The sequence below is a fragment of the Diplotaxodon limnothrissa genome, linkage group LG7 (assembly GCF_057381915.1).
Source record: "Diplotaxodon limnothrissa isolate DT_005_m linkage group LG7, D_limnothrissa_male_GT1.1, whole genome shotgun sequence".
Lineage (NCBI taxonomy): Eukaryota > Metazoa > Chordata > Actinopteri > Cichliformes > Cichlidae > Diplotaxodon > Diplotaxodon limnothrissa.
In genome coordinates, this window is record NC_140602.1 from 57,097,442 (window position 1) to 57,122,096 (window position 24,655).

At 38.2% G+C, this 24,655-nt stretch overlaps 1 protein-coding gene across 2 annotated transcripts; it reads left to right on the forward strand.

The window, feature by feature from the left end:
- The first annotated feature begins 3,392 nt into the window (after positions 1–3,392).
- Positions 3,393–24,112, forward strand: LOC146629325 (ceramide transfer protein-like). Of its 2 annotated transcripts, none has more exons than XM_085360008.1 (18): positions 3,393–4,041; positions 5,575–5,709; positions 12,003–12,119; positions 12,264–12,329; positions 15,067–15,174; positions 15,359–15,497; positions 16,243–16,326; positions 16,819–16,976; positions 17,064–17,156; positions 17,242–17,328; positions 17,401–17,493; positions 18,540–18,635; positions 18,820–18,952; positions 19,493–19,563; positions 19,702–19,830; positions 19,939–20,068; positions 21,178–21,314; positions 21,427–24,112. In XM_085360008.1, exons 1-17 carry the CDS (start codon positions 3,931–3,933, stop codon positions 21,303–21,305), a joined length of 1,878 nt encoding a protein of 625 aa, XP_085216134.1. In that variant the 5' UTR covers positions 3,393–3,930; the 3' UTR covers positions 21,306–21,314; positions 21,427–24,112. The 2 variants fall into 2 exon arrangements, with proteins under 2 accessions (XP_085216134.1, XP_085216135.1); XM_085360009.1 differs by having other exon boundaries at positions 15,362–15,497.
- Positions 24,113–24,655: the final 543 nt, after the last annotated feature.

The following is a 24,655-nucleotide window of genomic DNA, read 5'->3' on the forward strand; positions in this document are numbered from 1 at the left end:
AAATATTTTTGATGGGACAGCATTTAACAGCCACCCTCCAACTAACTTTGACCAGACACACAATGCTGTGAGCCAGAGGGAATAAATAAGAGAATAGCAAAAGTAGAGCAACAGCTAAACTTATAAGCACAACCAATTGACCAAAGGAGGCCAACTTAGTGTGGAGCGTTTTCATATAGATCTTCAGCTCTCCCGTGAGGCCATTCTTGCAGATGTTAGGGCAGAACTCTGACTAGACACATAAACTAGAAACAGACTGTAGCAGAGGGTGGCCACTAACTGCTCCAGACTTCAGACTTGATAAATAACACCATTCAGATTTCACACAGCTTCTGGTAAAACTCTCACTGACTTCCAGGAAGTAAACAATGAATTTCAGTATCTTTACATAAGTCTTTGATGTCACCTGACATTTAAAAGTGATTTTCTAAGTACATGAAAAGTTCTGGTCTTAAAGAGCTTTGTGCTTTAAACAACCTAACATATGTAATTTAAAAAAGTATGCAAAGCCCTAAAACTGCAAAAGCTCAAACTTAATTTTCTGCATGTAGCAATCTGAAAAACCATGGAAGCCCTTTATGGACTTGAACTTACCCCACCTTCCCTTCATATGCTTTATACAACATCTCATGCACCAGTTTGTTTGTTTTTTCCCCAACAATTAACTGCTTTTCATCTCACCAATCTGGAGCAACTCATGGTTCAGTATCTTCTCCAAGTAAACATTGGCATACAGACTGAAGCAGCCAAGGTTTGAACTACCAACTTTCCAACTAGCACATGGCCTGCTCAACCTCCTGAGCCACAGTCACAGTCACCAAAGCTACAGTACAGTTTACTACAGTACAAATGTCATACCTTAAACATAATGACTCAGACATGTCAAAACCTGTTGCAGTTAACCATTATTGTGGTTAAACAAGCAACAACAACACTCTGAAAAAAGTGTAGGTTCAGAGTGCACAGGCAGTGAGAGTGAGCTGGGCGATTATACTAACAATGAAGAGAAACTATGTGAAGAGCAAGTATAAGAAGAGTAATTTCATATTAGACAGAAAAAAACTGAAAAAAGTGAATGATGAACAGTCATGTGAAAAAGAAAGCTTTCACTGGTGAAAAACTCTAATGCTTTTTTCTTATTTTCTCTGAAGAACCTTTCCAAGATATCAACTATACATAGTCCGAGCTGTTGGACCTGTATGGGATAAATCCACTCACCCATACACAGAGATAAAGAGAGGGAATTTTATCTGTTATCTACACCATAGACCACCAGCAGAGGGCATGCAAGGCAGATCATAGTCTGATCCAAGCCTATAGTCCGGCCTTCTGAACGAATTATTGTGCAAGAAATGCAACTGATCAACAATCACATCCGTATGGAGAAAGTTTCTTTTGTAACAGGTTGTAACAGGAAGAAAACTACAATCAGAGCTACCAAACAACCAACTGCTAAAAATCTCATGCCTTTTTAAATCTAATACTTTCTTTCACCTCGCTGAGAATAAATATTCCTGCCCCCAGAGAAGTGTGTGGCACCTGATGGAGCAGCTGTTTCCTTCCTTTTTACCCACTTGGAGCTGCTGACCCACGAGGAATATTCAGCTCGAAAGAGGATGTGATTTAATCACATTACTGCATGATCAGCCCTATCTGACTCGTGGTTCTAGTTCTTGACTCCTCACTTCTTAATGACTCACAGATTCTCCAAGTCTGAAATAATTAGTATGCCCCATTTAATCATCAGCTGAAATCCTCTCTAGTAAAACAACATGTTACAAACCCTTTCCCAGACCAGACCACCGAGTTGCCCAGCGACTGCCTGGATTTTCAGAGACTTAATATGAAAAGAAGGGATTGGCTTGTAGAAGCTCAGCCACAGCTGATTTCACTTGTAAAGTCCAATACTGCTTTTCTTACACATTTTTTTCCAATGAAAATACTCACTTCTTTCTGTCTCACAAGGTTAAACTACAGATAAAAATTTAATTGTGCGAACAGAACATATGAAAATAAATGCTTTAAAATGGCTCTGTTAAAAAGATTGCGATAAAATAATTCAATATCAGAAATTTATTTCTATTGAGTAAAGACTGATAAGCAAATTCACTTTACTGTAATGACTGCAGCAGTGAAATAGCTGTTGAAAATATGTCTAAAAGTTTAATCTTCCTGCCACTCAGATTTTTTCCTCTAATGGAAGAAAATAGTTGGATTGTGCTCCTAACAGGAGTCTTGTGGTTTCGAAGTCTCATGGTTTCATGAAAATGCATCCAACTAAAAAAAAAAACACCCATGACATGGTTCTTTTCTCCTCTCCTCTCCTCTTTCCTTCCCTTCCCTTCCCCTTCCTTTCCTTTCCTTTCCTTTCCTTTCCTTTCCTTTCCTTTCCTTTCTGTAACTGACAAAACTGCTGTTTGAATTTCACATGACAAGGCCTGATAGTCTGAGATAGATATATTGCCTAAGGATTATCATATGACTCAGGGTTGCCATAAGTACAGGTCTGTACAGGCTTATATTAAACAAGAACAGGAGACAGGGGGAAGGGATTTCTTATGAATGAATGTGTTATTCAATGTGGAATAAGCAACTAGAATTAGAGTGTTCAAATTCAAATTCAAATTTTATTTGTCACACACACAACCATACACAGTATGACATGAGGTGAAATGCTTGTAGCTGTGCAGTGCAATGCCCGACCATTAAATGACAGTGGTTTTACAGTATTTACAATTTACAGGTTATACAAAATTTACAGATTTAACTTAGAAATTTACAGTAAAAAAAATGTGAAAATAGCAGAAAGAGATTATAAATTATAGGAAGTGTGCATGAAGAAAAACCAGGTGTGTGTGGTGATGTGATGTGTGTGAGAGTCCAGTTATATAGTGATGTGATGTGTGTGGGAGAGTCCTACACCTGGCTCAGGGCCCGAATAGCCTGGGGGAAGAAGCTCCTCATTCTCTCTGTTATGACATTAAATATTTTATCCAGACTATTTTGTTTTGTATGTTAAATTGTATTTTCTTCATTGGGCTGTATTAACTAATTATCTTGTTAAGGAAGACTAATCAATTGAGGAAAAGTATAATGTATTTGCATCTGATTTACAAGATAATAAAGGCTAACTATACAATATATTAAAAATATCTGTGATTAAAGCCTCAACCTTGTTAAACTTATTAAAAACTATTTTCTCCCCAGCACACCTTAAGCTATTTTCTTTTCTCGAACTCCGGAGTGTATTTTTTAGCCCTTCTAAATGTATTTACAGTAAGCTACTATAAAAGGTGGGCGGGGCCTGTTTCCAATTTAGGAGGGGATTTGATGACGTGCTTCAGCCAGCGCCCCTGCGCACCACACAATTGAGAACAGGCGCTCTAGCACGAACCAAGAGGAAGCCCCAGACGTCAGTTGAACATGGCGTTGAGCTGGATAGCTGTCAAAAACCTACCTAGGAAAAAAAGCGCTGTAAGGGTCACGGCGTTTTTCTGAAACTCTACTGCGGATTAGTCGTAAATACTGAAGCTATTTTGAACACGTTTATCTGCTTTTCATCCGAGTCTCTTATTTCTGGGACTCAGTGAACGCTGAAGAAAAGGGCGGTAGAGCGGTGTTGACAGCTAAGGTACCGGACTCAGCTAACGTTGATCTCTGTCAGAAAATGTGTTGAAACCTCCTTTGCTAACTAACGTTTACTAGCTGGGAGCTAGCTGTTGATTTTGTGTGTCCTAAGATATTAGTCAGTCGATAAGAGCGCAACATGGTTCTATAAACTGTTGCTCGTTTTTTCTTTCTTTTTTGGTTTTGTTTTGTTTATTTGTTTGTTTTTTCGGGTCCAAGAAACTGGGCTACTATATTGTCATTCCAAACCTAACGTCATATGCCAGGTTTGTGTCCCCGGTGTTAGTGAGATAGGTTACGAAAATGTCAGATAATCAGAGTTGGAACTCCTCCGGTTCTGAGGAAGATATAGAGCCTCGAGAAGAGCCTGGACATCCCATTGGCATCGCCGAGTTCAGCGGATACCTTAGTAAGGTAAGTCACGTTTGAAAGCCTTTTTTATGTATTTATTTTCCTCGCTCAGTCTCGCTGTCATGTCCCGTGGGTCTAAGTGGCACAGCTGTGTCCGTATACGTATCAGGAAAAAATCTGGGTAATGTGGTGACAAATCGTGGTATGTCTCCTTTAGGAAAAGGTTATCCAGTGAATCCGCCCAACAACATTTCCATCAACGTTATAGCTATATCAGACCAGTAATCCCTCTGAAGTAAAAGGAAAGCCCCCAGTGAAACCAGATGACCAGCTTGTGTAATGCACAGGTCTTGTAGCCCTCAAGCTACTAGATGTAACATTTATTTAAAGCCTGTACTGTAAAGCAATTCAACAAAACGTTTGCTTAGTATAACTAGACTAGTATTGTTGTTCAACTGTCCTGATTTTCTTTAGTAAAGGGACTGTTAAGTCTTCTGGTAGACAAAGTCTAATCTCTGTAACCTATTTTGCCATATGGTTTTGCTCATGTGTGTCACCCTTTTTTGGGCAAATTGAGCAAGGTTTTAATTTGTTAAGCTGCTGACAAGCTAATGTGGTAATCTCACTGTACACAGGCTGTCTCTGAACAGATCGCACGCTGACCTGCTAACCAAGCATATTGTGCGATTAAGCAGATCTGTAACCAGATGAGCTCACCTGTTAAATCGAACTAAGCTATACATACGTCATAGGTCTTGAGGTTTAATGAGTCTAAACCTTAGATTAAATTCTATGTGTCAGAATGTTTTTCATGGAAAATTTAAGTTTGTTTTGATTTATTCAGTCCCCTACTGTGAAAATGCTTGCTGTTTTAGTGCAGTCTAATACCACAGAAACTATCTTGTTCAGATGGTACCAAACAGCAGTACAACTGCCAGCATCAGTATCTAGCATTTTGGCTAGATCACTCCTCATGGAGCCAGAACAGCTCAGTCCCATCTTGGGGTATGATCCACAGATCAGTCCATCCCACACATGCACAATTGGACTTAGATGCTTGGTATTTGAATGTTATCCTTGAACAGTTTTTACAGTTTGTGCAGGTAGTCCGCAACAGTGTTAATGCACGTGGTAGCTGTAAAAGTAACATCCTTATTAATGGACCTGAGGTCTCCAAGGAGAGCATTATGCTTCTTAAGCCTGCAGGCCTTTTTCCTAAGTGCATTCGGTAGGTAGCAGTCTCTTCCCCAGGTAAACAGCTCACCTGGCTGTCCTCATGAAGTAAAAGAAAACACAATCTATTAGGGCAAGTCACCTTGTTCAATTGCTCTAGGGTCCAGTTCTGGGTGTTTTGTGGTTGAAAGTGGTCAGCTTGGGCACTTGGCTGAAAAGTAGCCATGAAGTTTTCAGCAGTTTGTGCTACAGTAGCTCTTCAGTAAGGCTGAAATTCAACTTCACATAGATCAGCCATAATGAGCCTTGGGCAACTGGGAACCGAGGTGTTAAAAATTTAATTTTATTACTAAATTGCACGTGTTTGAACTTTCTTGTCCCCCAGTATAGAAAAGTATTGACGCTGCTAATTTTTATTTTCAGTGGACAAACTACATCCACGGCTGGCAGGACCGTTGGGTTGTGCTGAAAAACAACACACTGAGCTACTACAAGTCTCAGGATGAGACAGAGTATGGCTGCCGGGGTTCCCTCTGTCTTAGCAAAGCTGTTATTACTGTGAGTACTGCACTTGTAATTTACCAGAGGCGACTGATTACTGACCAGCTAAAGTTGTGAAACTTGTGCAAATGTGGTTCTTACAAAACATCTTGCAAGAATGGCTGCTCTTCTAACACTTCACTAAGAACTACATCATGTGACTCTCATTCTTGTGCAACTGTAATTAGGATAGACCAAAAAATACAACTCCAAGCTGTTAGAAGCAGAGATCACCATGCTCATCAGATCTTTCATATAATCCTGTCAGAGAAATTTATGTTCCCACTCTTTCACCTTTCATCTATTCTCACTGGGATCCCGAGGTCAGCTCTTTCTGACAGGCTCTTTCCAAACAGTAACAGGGGAAATGAATAAGTTATCGTTTCTAGGCAGCGCTTTGCTATTAGATCTGTTTGTTCAGCTTTAACCATTCCCAGCACATCTAAAAATTAACTTTTGCTCAGCACTCTCTAGGGAATTAGCTTCTCACTCCAGTGAAAACACCCCATATTTTTGGAAAAATAGCAGGTGATGTCCATTCACAGACAGTTATTGCAGTGTAGTGACAGGCGTGTTACTTACTTAGTGTATGTCATCTATTGAGTAACATGCTTCATTGCATTGAATCAGTTAGCCATATTTACAATCACACCATACTCACCGGTCAAATGTTTACAGTTTTCTGACTTCTTCCTTTTGTCATTTCTGTTATGGGCTCAAAATCAAAATTTTACATTGGAATAGAAACAAACTGAAGGTTAAAAATGTTCCACATAACAAAACATACATGAATGTCATGTCTGCATACTATGGCTGCAACTAAAGATTATTTTGGTAGTTGACTAATGTACCAATTTGAAAATAATCAAACGTATTTTTAAAATTACTCAATAGAACATCAGAACAAAAATGAAATAAATAACATTAAGTAATACAAATTACAGTGCTAGTAGTATTTAAAAAATAATGTGCAAATAGAAAAGTAAAAAAATGGCTTCTGTCAATAAGCTTAAATAAAGCTTCAAATCAAATAAAAAAGATTTTATTTTCCAGCCCAAAATAACAAGTTTCCAAAGTTTCCAGATGATTCAGTTCATGAATTCATGAATGCCGTGGACGTGCTCTGGAGTGAGGCTTGCTCTTATCTTTGAGATAATGTTCCCAGCTGCTGATAACAACCCTAAAGATGCTCTGTCATGACTTCAGCCATTTGAGAAGTGCATAAGCCTCTTTACAGGACAAACTTATCTATACACCTGTGCTTAATACTAGTAAAACAGAATTAGAATAGATCAGTACTAGTCACAAATCTTGTTGTATATCATAGTTTCTCAGATGGTGTAGTGTTCAAATATGGTCCAACCCACAAGTTAACGACCTAATGTTAGCTGGAAGAGATTTACTATTCAGAATAAATGCTAATATTATTGTGAAGGGGAAAAAGGAGGGGAAAACTAGGAGACAGTGTAGCTGCTTCTGTTTAATGGTTCAGTGTCATCAGTTATGCAAACTGCATACATATTATATCTTTATTCCAGAGGGAAGTAACGGAAGTCTATGTTGCACTCCTAATAGATTTTATTCAGGGTAATGACAGTTAAGAGATTTTGCTTAATGCATCATTTTGTGTGTGTGCGTGTGCGCATGTGTTTGAGACTATTTCTCTCTTGGGGTCAGTTTCCATAGTATCAATATTAAGTTTTGGGTAAACCAAACAAGACTCCTCCAATAACTCATCAGCTCATTCGTAGTGTTGGCATTGATTCTTTGGTGGTGTATAAATTATAGTTTGTTATAAATGCTTTGACTATGAGAAATTCTCAAGCAGTGAAACTGATAAAGGCTTACAGTTAAATCTCTGATATTAAAGTATTGTGTGGAAAATGTGGAATTGATAAGGAACTTCTTCTATTATCCTTTAATCACCTGCTAACTTTTATTAGCTCAAGATTTATTTCTGAGTCGGTCTGTTTTCTGTTTGTTGACTTGGTCCTGAACTGTTTTGTCATGTTGTTCCAAGTTGTGGTTATAATGTGATTGTAGGATAAGTGTATCTACAAAGGCTGACATGACCATTGCCATTTTTAGCTCCATGGTCAGTTAATAAGCACACTGGCCTACTTAGACTCTCTCACTGGAACTGGTGAGCAGTAGATGTTTTCGTCTGTATGAGGTAAATGCAAAAATGGATGGTGATATCCTGGGTCTTTCTGCAATGGTATTTATGTCACAATGAACCACTTGAAAGAGTTGGAGAAAAAGAAGAAGTTAAATAGACCAATGCCAGTGAAGCTTTGCAAGGTGCCTTTAGCCAGCAAGTGTGTCTCTTCCTGATAGTGTGTGACTTCCTTCACAGTGAAGAAACATGTGCCTTATTGTGTAAGTAACTAAGAAAATGTTCATGGCATCATTGACTCTTGCTGATTTAGCTTTCCTTTTCCCTTTGACCACTTGGTGAGTCAATGCTTCCTCTACTATGACTGTAAGTGAATCCTGTTTTGGTCCCAGACAGATGCAGAAAAATGTTCCTGGCACTTGGTCTTAGTTCAGTGTTGAAGGAATAAGAACATATTATATTGTTATATTGTGTTGTTATATGTCTGAAGTTCATTTAGGTGGAGAATTAATATATTGTTTAGATTACATTTAGCTCTTTCAAAGTTTAGTAGGGTGTTTCAGGGTTTACTGTGGTTTCACTCCCTCCTCCTTTTTTTTTCTTCTACTGAATTGTTGTGACTTCTTTTCTTGTACTCCTATTCATGCAGTTCGGGAGATTGTGACTGCAGACACGTACACAAGCTAAAAAGAGGTTAGATGGGAGAGGACAGAAGGGGACGCTTTTTGGTGCTTTGTAGGAAGTTTATATTTATAAGAGAATAGAGACAGGGTGGGGCTGTTTTGCCTCATCATTTTCATGACCAAACCATAAATATTTTAGCTGTAAATAAGTTCATAAAATGTAGTTATTTATCTACCGTGCTGGGTGGAAAACTACCAAACAAATAAGATTCATAGACACAGCCACTTGTATAATAGTCTCTGATACTAATTCACACACACACACACACATAGATGGATGGATGGATATCTATAGCTAGAGATAGGTGCGTGAATTATAAAGTACAGTAGCAATTCACATAAAGGCAGGGATTGTGGGGGATGCTGCCAGAGGCCTTTGGCAGCAAACACAGGCAAGGAGAACGGCACAATACCCTGAATAAAAAGAATCAAAAGAATCGCTGAAATAATCACTCACTAACACTCCCTCTTAAAGGCATCACTAATGGTCACAATCTGCTATCTAGGTTAAATAGTGAAAGTAACATTATGAGGCAAAGAGAACTGCATGTTTGAGCCAACCTTTATTAGATATTGGCCTTTGAAGATGTAAAAAAAAAAGTATCGATTTGTCAGGGGACCTTCAGAGCTTTACTGCAGTCACATCTAAAATATCCATCCCTTTGTTTAATGCCTGTTTGTTCTGTCCATGGTCACAGGGGACTAATAAGGTAATGGACTCTGGACAACATGTATTCACTAGGCCTTCATATTCACTTTGATAGTTAATTCATCAAACTGCACAAATAAACTGACACAGAATAAACAATCCATGCACTTTTATTTAATTGTTTTTTTCGTCTGCTTGCCTTTCTCATGTGGCTGTGTTTGTTGTCAGCATGCCATGTCATCTTGTGAAAGAGCATGTCAGAAATGGATTTTTTTTTTTTGTTTCCCTTGGATCCAAGTAACTTCTCAGACTTGGTGCAGGTTCCTATTTGCCATGATTATCTGTTAGTAGGCCAACATCCAGCAACCAGATGTCACCAGAATCCAGATTTATACACTTCCAAGTTTTGTGCATGACTGCAACCAGCTCTCTCACGTGTGTTTCCATAGTTTTAGTATAGTATAGTTGTAGTAGATAAGCAATATTTGTAGTAGTGGGGGAGCTTTTAACAAGTGATTTTTCTCAAAAAGAGTGGTCATTGCTTATATGGAGGTTAATCTCCCTCATTTAGATATATGAAAAATGCAAAGACAACAGCTACTTGTGATTTCTGTAGGTTTGAATCCAGTCCTTTGTTTCTTTTAACTGATACAGGGTCAAGGATGCCACATGCTTACTTCCTTCCTTGCATTTGTTTCCTCTTCACATGTGTCTCTGTGACAGCTGTTGGTTTTATGTAAGTGCTGCTGGTAACTCCTAAATGAGCGTTTGATTAGGAGGGCATTCAGTATTCACTCAGATGCTGTGGTATTGACATTGAGCATCTGCTCTTGGCCCCAGTGCTGCCCAGATGCCAGGCAATATAGTCAAACCACACTCTTCCAATGAAATCTACTTAAATTCCCTGTAGTGGGCCATTTCTTACTCTGCCAATGGACTCAAGCATTCTGCAGTTAAGCTCAAGCCATCTCGAAGCGTATTAGATCACACAAGAGCAAAGTATGGCCAGTAGACTGTCTTAGACTGGGGTGCTATGTGATAAAATCAAATAAAAATGAAATCCACAGACCAAAAATCATGTTAATGGTGATTTCAACAAATCAATCCGTCTTTGGTTATTTTTAACGGAGAGGTTATTATATGGAAGAGTTGCACATTAAATCTTGTTTTACTGTGAAGAGGGACAATAAAGGAATTCTATCCAGTTCATCTGTCCCTTGGACTGTATGTTTCAGTATCGCACAACATGCCAGACTGCCAGTCTTAGATTGTCCCGGGACATTAATATTCTAGGAACGTGTTGATGCAGAGCTGTATTAGGGTTGAGTCTATCAAGACAAAAGAAGTTTGATTTTTTTTTTTCACTGGAAAATATTTGACTGCTCTTTGGAAACAAATGAAACTGTCTGCCTTGAGTTCACATTTATAACATAAGTGTATGCACACTAAGTTTCATTCATGACGTGTGCAGTGGTACATATTTGACAATCAGTCCGATATAAACTACTTTAGAAGTTGATGCACCATGTAATCGTTTTATTTAAGTAATCTCTTCATTGTGACGACATGTTTCAACTCATATGTCCCAGTGTGTTGCCCTTTGCTTACTTTACCTTAGTATGAACTATTTCAAAAAAATAAATAAATTGCTCATCCTTGTATTAGACAGTGAGCTCATAATTGCTCGTAAATGTATGTAGCTCTATGTAGCTTGGTTCACAGAATTAAAAAAAATACTTTATAGTAGTGTTAATGTGTTATAGATTAAATGGAGGTTCATAGATTGGAATAATCAATTAAGTAAAATTACAATGTTTGCCCTCACAAGTTGATATTGATTCAGTAACCCAGGAAATCGATAATTGCATTAATTAAACACTAAAACTGTTAACTTCAGTCACTTTTTCTCCCTGGAAAAAAAATCATGGCAATGAAGTCTTTGCAGTGTTGGATCCCCTTATAGCCCTCCATTATAAAGGACTAAAATTGTTATATTTATTGCAAACACAATAAATACAGGTTACAGATGTGTTTATTTATTGTGGCGAGCATACGAAAGTAGAGATTTTTTTTTCTTTCCTTCTATTAAACTGCATTTCTGTTCATTAAGAATTTTCATTTCTCTGTGCCCTCTAACCTCTATCTGTGACTCTTTGAACAAGCCAGGCTTTTACTCATACTACCCTTTGCAATTAGACGTTGAAAGCAGTTTAGCTTTGGGACTTAACTGCAGAAGTGTCTTTTCACAAGGTCTGATGCTACATACGTAAATGCCATCATTACCTCTTCCATTACTGTCACACAAAGTCTGGTTGCATGCAACACCAACACAGTGGATTTGCAGTTCTGACAGTATACTGGAGAGCTATTAGGAGTGTGCTCCATTGTGCAAAAATGCTTTACAAGTTATCTGCCACTGCTCCACCTGTAATACACCATTTTAAAATTGAGACTTCTGTGCCTGTCATGCACTCTTCTTTGTCTTCCATCACTTTGTGATATATAGATTGGTCTAAACTAAAGACAGGCTATTATTAAAGGAAAAGCAGGAACAGATTGCTGCCCACCATGTAACATACAAGGGACAGCAGTTTGCTTTTGGACTGTCTTTTTAATAGCTACTTTCATGGGTGACCACCCCTCACATATGCCTTGCTGTGCTCTCCTAAACAGGAAAGTCAGCTGGTTTTCCTGTTGGATTGAAAATAACATGAAAGCAAATTCTGAATTTTATGGCTATATCACTACAGATATCAAGTCAGCTTGGTTCCCATAACTGGCCTCATTTACCAGAATCTCACACACTGATTAACCTAGTTTTTGTCCTATATTCTTTTTCTGTGTGTATATTTTTTTTTTTCAGCCTCATGAATTTGATGAGTGCCGGCTGGATATGAGTGTAAACGACAGTGTGTGGTACCTCAGAGCTCAGGACCCCGAGCACAGACACCAGTGGATTGAATCGATTGAACTGCACAGGGTAAGTCTTTAATACAGCAGACCATGAACTGGTGTTATCAAAAGAGATCAAATTCTTGTCATATTTAGAGATGTCATCTCATTCAGAGATTTGTAAGTGTGTGTTTATTGTTTGCTTGTGTGTGTGCTTGTATGTATTTCTTAGAGTATCAGAGAAGGGAGGAGAGAGAAGGGAGGAGTCCAGGGAAGAATAATCATCCCTCCACCACTGGTGCGTTTGTTGGCAAGACCAAAGGAGTGTAGGAGCTCTTGTGCATTTGTCTGTAGCACAGTAGTGTTACAGCACGTGTTTCTGTTTGCACAAATTCATATTTATTTATTTTTATCCATAATTGTGTACTCTGTGTGGGCACTTTAATCCTAGACGGTTCTCTACTGGTGCGTAAGGGCTTTTTAACAAAGTAGGTATACATAGCTCAGTTATTCTAACACTGGAGTTAGCTGAGGCTTAGCATGATCCTTTTTCAAACACAGACACTGAACACATAGGTAACTTGCTGAGGAAGCTGTTTGAAGAGCACAACTAAGATTTGTTTAAATCATTTTTGTTGACATTACCCAGATATCTCAGATAACCCATGACTATGCAATCTGTATTTATTTATTTTTTTTGCTTTGGCATCAGTGGCAGAGTGAATTTACACACTTTTAGAGTAGAAGTTTGTCATTTACATGTTTTAGTGCATGGAGAGCAACAGTGGTAGCCAGCATATTTATTCCATGGATAAAAGACAGTAGTGGCTTTGAGGACACTCTTATGTTTATGCATGTACATCCATATTACTCAATGTATGTCACATGTGTGAATATGTTTTGCATTTTTTGCCACAAAGATAATTCTTTGTGGCATGTGTGATTTAGCATTTATGCCTGTGTTTAAAAAAGGCAAGAAATCACACAAACTAATTTTTAAATAGAGATTTTGTGTGTGACTATTTAAAGGGGCCCTGCTACACTCATTTCAAATGCAATATTCCTTTACCACGCCTTCTGCCTCTCTGCTTACACACATGCTGCTCACACATGGTACTTGATTTTAGGAAATCCCCGCTCTTTACCCTCCTCCTCCCCGTCTTCGATCATCTAAGCACCAGTGACTCGGACAAAGAATAACAAAGAATGAATCTTCAGCATATACAAGCATACCCGGCCTTCCCACCCACAATGAGTCATTGCCTAAAACCCTTCTTCTTAGAAGGCCCCGCTTCCCTGTCTAAACTACATTACTCACAGCACTTAGCAACCAGCGTCTCCAGGGAGACACAACACACTACAAGCTCAGGGATCAGTCATCTTACACTTTGAAAAAGTGACACATCCTAAAATGAAGCAACTCTTGTTCCTAGGATACTGTCAGTGTTTAGATAAACTATGTTTGTTTTAAGTTCTGTATGTTCAGATATATGGCCTAACGTACTGTAATCTAATATATTGTGTCTGCCTTATACAATTATTTTATTATACTTATTCATTATTAGAAAATGATAAAGTCTGTTTCTGCTCAGGCAGAAGGCTTTCTATGAGGACCAGATGTTGCATCTTCTTTTTTCCAAAGAGCATGTTTATATGTATTCAGTGGGGCTGTAATCACCAGGCACACTAAATATTTGTACACCTATTATTTACCCTGCAGCATGCAACCTAATGACCTGTGCATGTGTGTGGGTCTTATTGACAAGGCATCCAACATCTGATACTTTATACTGTGTTAATTTGTATTTTCAGATTTTTATCCTGCCATGGATAGAAACCCTCTACTTGCTTGGATAGTTACTTTTTTGTCATCAAACAGGTTAAAATGTCTTTATATAAACATTTAGCAAGGGCCATTTGTACTGGTTAAGTCAGTGGGGCAGCAGAATGTTGGCTAAAGGGCAAGCAGCAGTGACAGAAATCCATCTGAACACAGGCAGAGCTACTTCTGGTCACTGACCGACAGTAACCCCAAGCTCTTGTGCCTGTCATGTGCGTTTACGTTTCATGCCCTCTGCTGGCTCAACTTGAAACTATCTTTTAAAGGGACAGGTACTGCAGCTCTTGTTTCTCGTCAGTGCAGCTGAACCTTTTCTCTGTGTTGTCATTACTGTCTATTTTGAGGGCCAGTCTATTATGTAAGAGGCAAATTGAACCAGCCTGGCTTACAGGAAGCCAGCTGATATTTCAGTTGTGCTGTCATGGTCACTAAAACCTTGTCACGTGCTGCTGTTGTCACGGTGTCTGAAAAATTGTTGTACCTGCTTGAATGTAATGTGAAAAGAATTTCAGTGTTTACTTACTGTATGTTGTTTTTCAAAGGGTGACAACAATTTTTATTAAAAAATTGACAACAATTTTAATTTTAATTTTTATTAAAATTGTTGTCATAGAATAGTAGGACTAATGGTGACTACATCTGAATGCTTTATAAGGAAAAAGCTAAAAAGATACATATTTGTTTTATAAAGAACTTGGTTAGTGTCTCTGATTTTGCTTAAAGGGGACCTATTAGTGTTGCAATATGCTCATATTAAACATGGCTTAAGTGTCAAACTGATCAGTGTATTTACACATAATTCCCAAGCTTTATGCTCATATCCTAAAAAGTTGATTCTGTTCATCTGGACGTAGTATTTTCAGTGGGAGAAACATGTTGTTGAAGAAGTCACTTGGATGACTTGAGACTAAACAGAAACAGATGAGTCATGAAACGTTTCTCCCACTGAAAACACCACATTAGTACAATATAGTTTATTTATTTATTTTTACAGATTTTTTTAGTCTTTTATAATTAACTGTTGTTTTCTGTATGTGTCTGATGTATTTGTTTGTTTGTTTTCGGTCTTTTTTTTTTGTCCTCCTGGAATATAGTTGCTTTGCTTTACAGCTCTCCTATTAAATAATTACAATCCATTTTCAAAGGTGTTGTAACAAACTAAATTGTTTACAGTTTGCTGTATTTATTTTTGCAGGCTGATTCTGGTTATGGCTCTGAGTCCAGTCTGCGGAGACATGGCTCCATGCTGTCTCTCACCTCAGCCACCAGTGGCTACTCTGCCACCTCCACATCTTCCTTCAAGGTGAGTTTTCCTGGTACTGTTTACTCGAGCTGAGGAAGTCAGTGGGTACAGTCTAGGATCTGTACACATGAGGGCTCTATTTGTGATGTTTGGTTAGTTGTAGATGCACAGGCTGATCATTTTTGTCTGGTTGCATGTTGATAATGTAAACTAAGGTTTATAGCTAAATCTGTTGTTTCTTCAGAAGGGTCACAGCCTGAGAGAGAAGCTGGCCGAGATGGAGACGTTCAGAGATATCTTGTGCAGGCAGGTGGACACACTCCAGAAATACTTTGATAGCTGTGCAGATGCTGTGTCAAAGGATGAACTGCAGAGGGATAAAAGTAAGAACCACAGCCACCCACACACCTACAAAACCATTGTTTTGGTGATCCAGTTTGGATATATATTTTGTCTTTTTAACATTTGAAAGAGAAAAAAAAATCCACTTGGTCAGAGCGTTTTAAACTTTTTAAATCAACTTTCTTTTTATGTAGCTGGATTTAAATAGTTGATCATTTCAGGCAAAAAAACCCAAAACAAACATTTTCGTTTTCAGCTTCTCAAAAATGAGGATTTCAGTTTTTTTTTCCCTTGAATGTATTCCCTTCATTTTACCCAAACTTTAGCATTCATATTTTACCTAGAACTGATGATAAATATTTGCTTAGGAGAAACTTGGGCTGGGTCTGGTAAGGAATGTGTTTATGTGGTGTGACTCACCCACCCCTCATACTGTCTTGGCTGGCTGAACATTTGTTCACGGCAGCCTGCACTGGGCACTGTCGTTGACCGCAGTGAATAAAGCTCTGCTTTTGTTCTCCTCACCTCCCTCTCTGCGCCTCTTTGCCTCTCTCACCCTGTTTTCATTCTGAAGATGAAACCGGACCATTGTCATGTTGTGCAGCACAGCAGCGATCTGTCAGTCTGATTTTATCTGTGCTGCAGCTTAAGTTGCAAATGGGCCACTAGGTGCTTTCCTGTTCTGTAGCCCTCACAGGGTCCTGAAAGAAAAGACTTGCCTGTAGCAACACAAATCTGTTTGGTTTTCTTGTGTTTCCCTGAACCTTTCTTATGTTTTTTCCCCAGTTGTGGAAGATGATGAGGATGACTTTCCCAACACCCGCACAGATGGAGAGTTTCTGCACAACAATAATGGCAGCAAAGAAAAATGTGAGTATTGCGGGCACTCTTTCAGAGAGCCTGTGAACTTGTTTTTAAATGTATTTCTGTCTAGATCACTGAAAAAATACCTAATATCAGGTTGTGATATCACATGTCATTTAGAGTTATCAAAGTTATTTGTTAAAATATTAAAAAATAACTTGTACCAAAAGCTGTTAACTTGCATATAAGAAAGCTCTGAGAAAGGGTAATAGCAGCCAGAGACCAATAGCCAGCATGCTGCAGGTTGTGAGTTGTAAGTTTCTACTTTCAGATCTGTATGATGTCACTGAGAAAGGAAAGCTTTAGTATGGTCATCTCTGCTTTAATTGAGCCCATGTATTGTGAAACCTCTAGTAAGAAGAGGCTTTAGGAAGTCTAAAGCTTGCAAAATAGTTACATTTACACTCAACTTTTTAAGGGGCAAAGCGATAAAGCCTTAAAAATTATGTTTATTTTTCATAGCATTTACTGTACTTCCTCTGCTCCTCTGATTTGCAGCGCTCCAGTCCTTGAATCCCAAAGGAATCAATGGCATAGATTTTAAGGGAGAGGCCATTACATTCAAGGCTACAACAGCTGGAATCTTAGCCACTCTGTCCCACTGCATCGACCTGATGGTGAAGAGAGAGGACAGCTGGCAAAAGAGACTGGATAAGGTTTGTAATCTCTGGCTCAACAGTGTCCAGATGAGTTTCATCTACAATTCTTGCTTCTTCAAATTTAGGCTTATTTTCTGTGTGTAGGAGATGGAAAAGAGAAGAAGAATAGAGGAAAGCTACAAATCAGCCCTCAATGAGTTGAAGAAAAAGTCTCACTTTGGAGGTCCAGATTATGAGGTAATGTGTAAATTTCATTCGCAGTACAATATTAATAATGGCTTATAGGAGAGCCTTTCAGTTAATGTTCTCATTCTACTGGCAGGAAGGTCCAAACAGCCTCATCAATGAGGATGAATTTTTTGATGCAGTGGAAGCTGCTCTTGACAGACAGGACAAAATAGAAGAACAGGTAATCTAAATATCAGAGTACAGTTTACCATCAACTATTTAGATACACTAATTATACTCTGTTTGTGTTTAGTCTCAAACTGAGAAGACAAGAATACAGAGATCTGACGCCGTTTCTCTTGGAGATGCCTATTCAAGCTCCGGCACACACAGATTCTCCAACAAGGTTGTTAAACCCTTCACTCAGATGTTATTACTTGTCATCATCTGTGGACTCATTGTTTGCCATGATAGATTGTCGAATCCTCAGTAAATATAGATGCCCACTTCTTGAACAGGCATTTGCATTTACTGAGGATTTACTAGCAGCATGAAATGCTAGCTCTGATTTTTATTTGTGTCCAATGTAAGACTTGGTAGTACGCAGAGAAAGCGCAAATGGGCTCTTAATGTTTTGTGAAAGAAATTCTGTGAATTTAAAAAAAACTTTAATGTTCCAGATTCTATCATCTTTAGCATTTAGAGGTTCGATTAATTTTTGTTCACATTTCTCGTTTGACTTTTCAATTTAATTTCCTTCATTTTGCTAAGGTGTGCCTGATTTGTAGATGTAGGCAATCCAGCATTACTACTAGAGAAATGACACAAAGGAAAAACAAGCCTGTGCTCTTTAGTGCAGCAGGCAAATCAACTAATCATCCTCTTAAGAACGGATGGAAACTGGTAAATGGGCTGTGTGGGTTTTCCTGTTACAAACATCGATCATCAATAAGGCAGTTTTGTGGTTTCAGGACACTTTTCTTCATTTCCACTAACAGGGTGCTGTTCTGGAACCTTTTTGAGAACCAGAGCACATTTAGTGAATGTTACATAGCATTTCTAGAGGTTGGGTCCCTTCCTATTGGAAGAAAATCATGGTGGGCAGAATCTGAGAGTGACCTTTAATAATAATTGGTGAACTTGTTGTGGTAGCCCCTCACATATTGTTAAAAAAAAGCTACTCCTTCCTGAACAATACCCAAGTCAGTCGATGTTTTTGCAGACTGAAGGAAGGCACTGTACAGCTGTAATCAGTTTCTATTCATATTAATGATAATGAATTATTTCCAATGTTGATAAATGTTCTAAAAGTAGGAAGTTAATATTTTGTCTTTTAAGACATGGTTTTAAGTTTTTGTCCACATTCGGTTTTTATTAGCCATATATTTACTCTCAATCTTTTCAAACTGATCAGTATCATCTTTTCTTTTCGCTCCTGGCTTTGTGTTGTAGGTGGAGGAGATGGTGCAGAGTCACATGACCTACTCCTTGCAGGATGTTGGTGGAGACGCCAACTGGCAGCTGGTCGTTGAAGAAGGTGAAATGAAGGTATGAGGAAGATCTGAATGTAAAATGGTGCTCGCATGCGCGTTAACTTATTTTGAAAAGGTTATTGTAAACTGAATTTGTTCTTAACGTAACATTTATCTAAACCAGTTTATTGGATGACATGTGTTTAAGCCTCGTTATATAAGAAAAAGTGATTACACATAAATGTGCCTTATGTATCCAGGTATACAGGAGAGAGGTAGAAGAAAATGGGATTGTACTGGATCCGCTGAAGGCCACTCATTCAGTAAAGGGGGTGACTGGTCATGAGGTGTGCCACTACTTTTGGGACACTGCCTACCGCAGTGACTGGGAGAGTAAGTCTGTGAACTTAAAATCAATTCAAGTCTAATTTCAGACAATTGTTGCTGTTGTAGTGGTGTGTTGTAAATATGAAAGTGAACTCTAAATGTTCACTTTCATATTTATTTATTTTTTTATATACTCTTTGATCTGTGATTACAAAGAGAGTGGATATGAGATATGTGTGCTTAAGTGGTCTGTGTTTTCTTATTTGGTGGGTGTATCAGAAGCATTACACTATCAGCAGTGACAAACACCGCCATATTACAAGGAAAAGAGGATCCCAGTTTACAAGAAGCAGCCAATCAAAAGAAAGCTGGTTGAAAGGGAAGGGGGAGAGAAAATGATTTGTTTGAGATTGAGGCTGAACTTGAGGGCTGCGCCAGAGCTCAGTATGAGATAAATAATCCTTATTTTAAACTGAATTGTGCAACACTAGTCCAGTAGACTGTGGAGGTGGAAACGAGTATAATAAACCCTCTTATAAATGTTATATTTAATGGGTTTGATGTAATACTGCTATTTTCTTTTCTTTTCTTTTTTGCTTCCTTTAGCTACCATTGAAAACTTTAATGTTGTGGAGACGCTGTCGGAAAATGCAGTTATTGTATATCAAACACACAAGGTGAGAGCTACAAGCTGAGTATCAAACACTGTATGCAGTGAAGTACACTGTTTTAAGCTACTTAAATACCTCACCATTGATTAGAGCATGAATCATTCTTATCACATCTGAAACAACAAGAAAGAATTTGTGTTGCAGCGGGTGTGGCCTGCCTCTCAGAGGGATGTGTTATACCTTTCTGCCATGAGGAAAATTATGGCCAGCAATGAGAATGATCCAGACACCTGGCTGGTCTGTAATTTCTCTGTGGATCATGAAAATGCACTGGTGAGCAGTCAAGCCTCCTGAAATCTGACACAGAGCTTCTTCTTTTTAAAAAAATAAATGTGTAATGCTGACACATTTGTTCATTCTCTATCCTATCGCTTTCCACAGCCAACCAGCAGGTGTGTGCGTGCCAAAATCAACATTGCCATGATCTGCCAGACACTCGTCAGTCCACCAGACGGAGATAAAGAGATCAGCAGGGACAACATCCTTTGTAAAATCACCTATGTCGCCAATGGTGTGTGTCACTGTTTTAGCCACAGCTGATGTTAGCAGTCAGGGTGCTGTTTAGGTTGTTTAGTGGGTTACTGTTGTTGTTGTCTTTCTGTCTTTTTGGTTATTATTTTTTAACACAATTCAATCATTAGGGGGAGACTGGTTTGTGGTTGCGCATCGCTGCCGCGAGAGATTGTTCAGTCCTTTTCAGTGGTGTTATCTCCAGAAACTTTAACTTCATTAGATACAGTTTAATTATTTGATCCCCTGCTAAATCTTTAAGTTTGCTCACTTATAAAGGCATGAACAGTCTCATTTTTATGAATCTGGTGTCCATGAATTTTGCATTTTCATCCAAACATTTAAAATCACCATTTGAGTTAGAATTTGAGTTTAACCAAAATAAGTGATTGGTACCTTCATTTAAAACAGCCAATAAATGGAAATTTAAAAAGTAAAGAGATGAAAGAATCACTCTTCAAAGTGTCTTCCCTTTTTGGCAATACATGCTTAGAATGCTACAAAACACAACAATCATCAGATCTGAGTAGAGAAGGGCGTGGTGTAAACAAGTTATCCATGACTTGTACAGTAAAATAATAAGTCCAGTAAGTGCACATAGTAAAAGTGAGGGAAATCGCTTTATGTTTGGTTTGTTTGAAAGAAAAAATATATAGTATTTGCATTAAAAATCCCATATAGGTCGGGCTCTATTTAAAATTGTTAGTTTGTTCATTTACTTTACAGCCTCTGGACATGGCTGAGCACTTGGCAATAGCAGAAAGGAAGAACTCCTTTTTTTAACAGGAACAGAGTTGTGGCTAAGGGAGGAGCAACAATCTGCCTTTTTCATTTTTTAACATCTCATGTGCCAGATTTTTATGCCAACATCTTACTGCTGGGGCTCAGGTTTTTCCCTCTTTAGCATTAAGTAGACTTTCTGCCAGCGGGCCCAAACAAAGAGCCATGCAAACGTAGTGACTTTAAATTGAAAGCTACCTACATATGTTTACTAATTATGGTAGGTTATATCAATGTTTAATGTATGAAAATGGGGTTAACCATGATTCAGTGCTCTTTCTTTACTGTATGCTTGAAGCTGGAAATAATCTTTATGTCGTCTGTGTGCAGTGAATCCAGGAGGCTGGGCTCCTGCCTCTGTGCTCAGGGCCGTGGCTAAGAGGGAGTACCCCAAGTTCCTCAAACGCTTCACCTCTTACGTCCAGGAAAAAACTGCTGGCAAACCCATCTTATTCTGAAGCACACAGGCAAGACATCACACACAAGTGTTCCAATGTTTTGTGTGTGTGTTTTTTACCACTGAATACTTGTTGAATACAAATGCAACAAATCAACACAAAGCATCTCCATTTTTTTCAGTGTTGAAACGCAAGGCCAGAACTTCACCTGAAGCTTTAAGCACACACTGTAAGCAAATTGTCAGCTGCTCTGTTGTCCTCAACAGAATTTATTAAAGTTCCCCTCAAAAAGGGGTTAAAGGGCTCCCACCCTTCCTGATTTCTGAATTCAAATAAAAATATGTTGACCTCAAATAATATAATCTCTGAAATGGGACTTCATTTAGAAAATGATGGCCTGCAGTCATTCAGACTTAAACGATTGTAACCCAGAAAGGATTTCCAAATGTCTCTCTTGAGAGATACCCGGCCAGCTGTGAGGCAGTTAGTTCTTGTCCCTGCAGCAGCACTTAATGCTATCTTTAACGCTATCAGGTTGTCTCTGTTTAGAGAGAACAAATGATATAAATCTATGTTCTGTAAGGTTGTAAAAATAAACAGAAATGTTAGATAATTGAAATTAAATATTCAGCTCTGGTTTGATGTTTATTTTTTCAAATACCTAACTCGTACATTTACAGCTTTCCTTTAAGCTGCTCACATTTCCTAGTAAAACAACATGAATGATTTGAGCCAACTGTAATCTTTTCTAAAGGTTACAGAGGTCCAGAGGGCTGTCATTCACACATGACCCCTATGACATTAAAACTTGATCTGACTTGTGCTCTCTGATGAAGACGCCTCTTTTTGGTTCTGAAGGAGGGACAGGACATCATGTACGTTACCTGTATGGCTTTATAGTTACATCACTGTTAATATGTTGGAGTGTCTTTGAACATATTTCAAGTGTTTCATGAATTGTAATTAGTGACATTAGCATTTTTGCTGAAGATCTGCAAAGCTTTTTTTTTTTTTTTTTTTAACTTGAGCCCAAATGCCTTAGTTTTCCAGCAAACTGTAGATCCAGACTTGGATAAAGAGGGTGCTCTTAGTGCACCCTTTGAAATCACTAGTGAAGTGCCTCATGGCTATGCTCCCCTTGTTAATGTTTAATTAAAGCTTGAATGAACCATGTGATATGTTACAGAAGGCTGGCAGGATGTTTTCACAAGTATTCTGAAGATTTCTGAATCAAATTTGGATTAATTTTACTAGAAGCCATCAACTTTTCTGTCAGTATTTCTGGGATTTGTTACAAAATTAATCGGTTAAAATGTCTTTGTATCATGTATTTTCTGTCTGAAGATGTCGATTGTACATGTACAGGACTGTTAAGTCTATAGAGTTAAGTAAGACTCTGCTTAGCTTAAGTAAAGTTTTTCTTATTAGTGACGCACCAAAATATCGGTACCTCCTGATATTGGCCTTGTTGGCTGATATAGTGACGTCATTTGCCGATATTTTCCCGTTATAGAACGCGGTGTGATGAAGAGATCCATGACTTTAAAATGGGTCGGTTCTTTTTATAATTGTTTGTTTCCCTGGGCAGAAGGGGAATAAATAACCAAAAAGACAAACTGCTGGCACCAACCATTGCTGTTGGCCATATTGTTTTTGGTTCACAAGAAGTGCATCCCTGTTTTGTTTTGTTTTTTTCTAGGAACAGTTTTCATGCAATACACTGCTAAACATTTAACCCTCCTGCCATCCTTTAAAAAACTCACACCCATCACCCTAGGGACCATTCTCAGCCACGCCATAAAAAGACCATATATCCATATTTTATTCCACTTTAAATTAGCCAACCTTGTAAAACTACTTCTCCCTGAAATATTCATGTAAAGTTTTAATTATATTTTCGTTGTTTTAACCCTTCAAATCCCAGTGTTATTACATGAGCGCCCTGTGTTATAAGCCCCAAAAACCAAAAAACGAAACTAAATATTTCCACAAAAAACCAGTTGAAGTAATATGTGATTGTCATTATAAGTAGGCCTTTAGATGGACCAAAGATTGGCACCAACATACATTTTGACCTGCCATTATTTTTTTTGCATTTTTTTTTGCAATTTAAAAATTAAAACTTCAAGGCCCTGAGTCTTCATTGACATCCAAGAAAAGAAGAAAAAATAAAATCATATGATGATAATTTGGGGTTGAAAAATAGCGTTTATAATGGAAGTCAATGGGCAGAAAATGGTCCCCAGGGTGATGGGTGTGGGGATTTCTGCTGCTCAGCCATTTTAGGCTGATTTAAGGAATTCACACTGGAATATTAACATTGACAGGTAAAAACTATCCTGTGGCAAGTTTGGTTATATTCCACTGAACACAGTGGAAATGGCAGCCATTTAACACATAGCAGTGGCACAAAAAGGTCCCAAGAAGGCAGGAAGGTTAAGTAAATGTAAAAATGTAAATGTTAAAAGCCAAGTTCTTTTTGTCAAGCACACAGGATGGATAAAGATTTCTTTTCCCTACAAGCTTCAAATTTAAGATATCAGTATTGTTGCCAGGGTACTTCTTTTTTTTTTTTTTAAGTTGCATTTTCACCTGTTGAGAGCATAGTGTTTTTTTTTTTCTTTGTTTTTCTGGGGTGGTGTCATTGGCAGATTTGTAGCTGTTTCAGGCTTCACTCAAAAGCATTTAATTTTTTTCAAGCTCTTTGCTGAAAAATGTTGGCGATATAAAATGATGCTCAGCCACGCAGCTAAGAGTAACAACACCATGCTGAAGCTCATTCACCTAAAACAGGCATTTGTAATACAGGTTTGTCAAATCCGAATGTAATTTGATTTTTTTTTTTTTTTTTTGTAAATCTGTTTATACTTATGCTGTGGGATCAACTTATAAATGTACTGTGATAACATGGCTCTGCCCTGTTTTTAAAGTGGAATAAATAAGTTTATCCTCCAGTTTGTATTGTTTGGGGTCATTTGTTGCCATTTTTTGTATTTTGTATGTGTATAACATAATTCTGTTGGCTCCATAATGTAGTGGGTTACACATTTGCCTAACAAGTGAAAGAGTCCTGATTTGATTCTTGGAGGAGACACTAAATCCCTTCGGGGTTGTATGATGAAGGGCATCCACTGCATTTAAAAAACAAACTGCCCATTTGAACATAAAATTACTTTTCATTTCAAATGAATAAACTATGTGCATAGAATCACCAGTTATTAAAATAACTTAGCTTTACCCCCATATTAGGTTTTTAAAAAGCTTTTTCTTTTCTCCTCCTGGAAGTCTAATGCAGTCTTCTTTACTGTGTAAGAATAGATTTCATGTCAGGCTTCTTTAAGTGCCTCGTCTCTCTCTTAAGCCTGTATTTGACTCAGTTTGTTCATCTGCTAACTGGAAAAGGCCCCAAG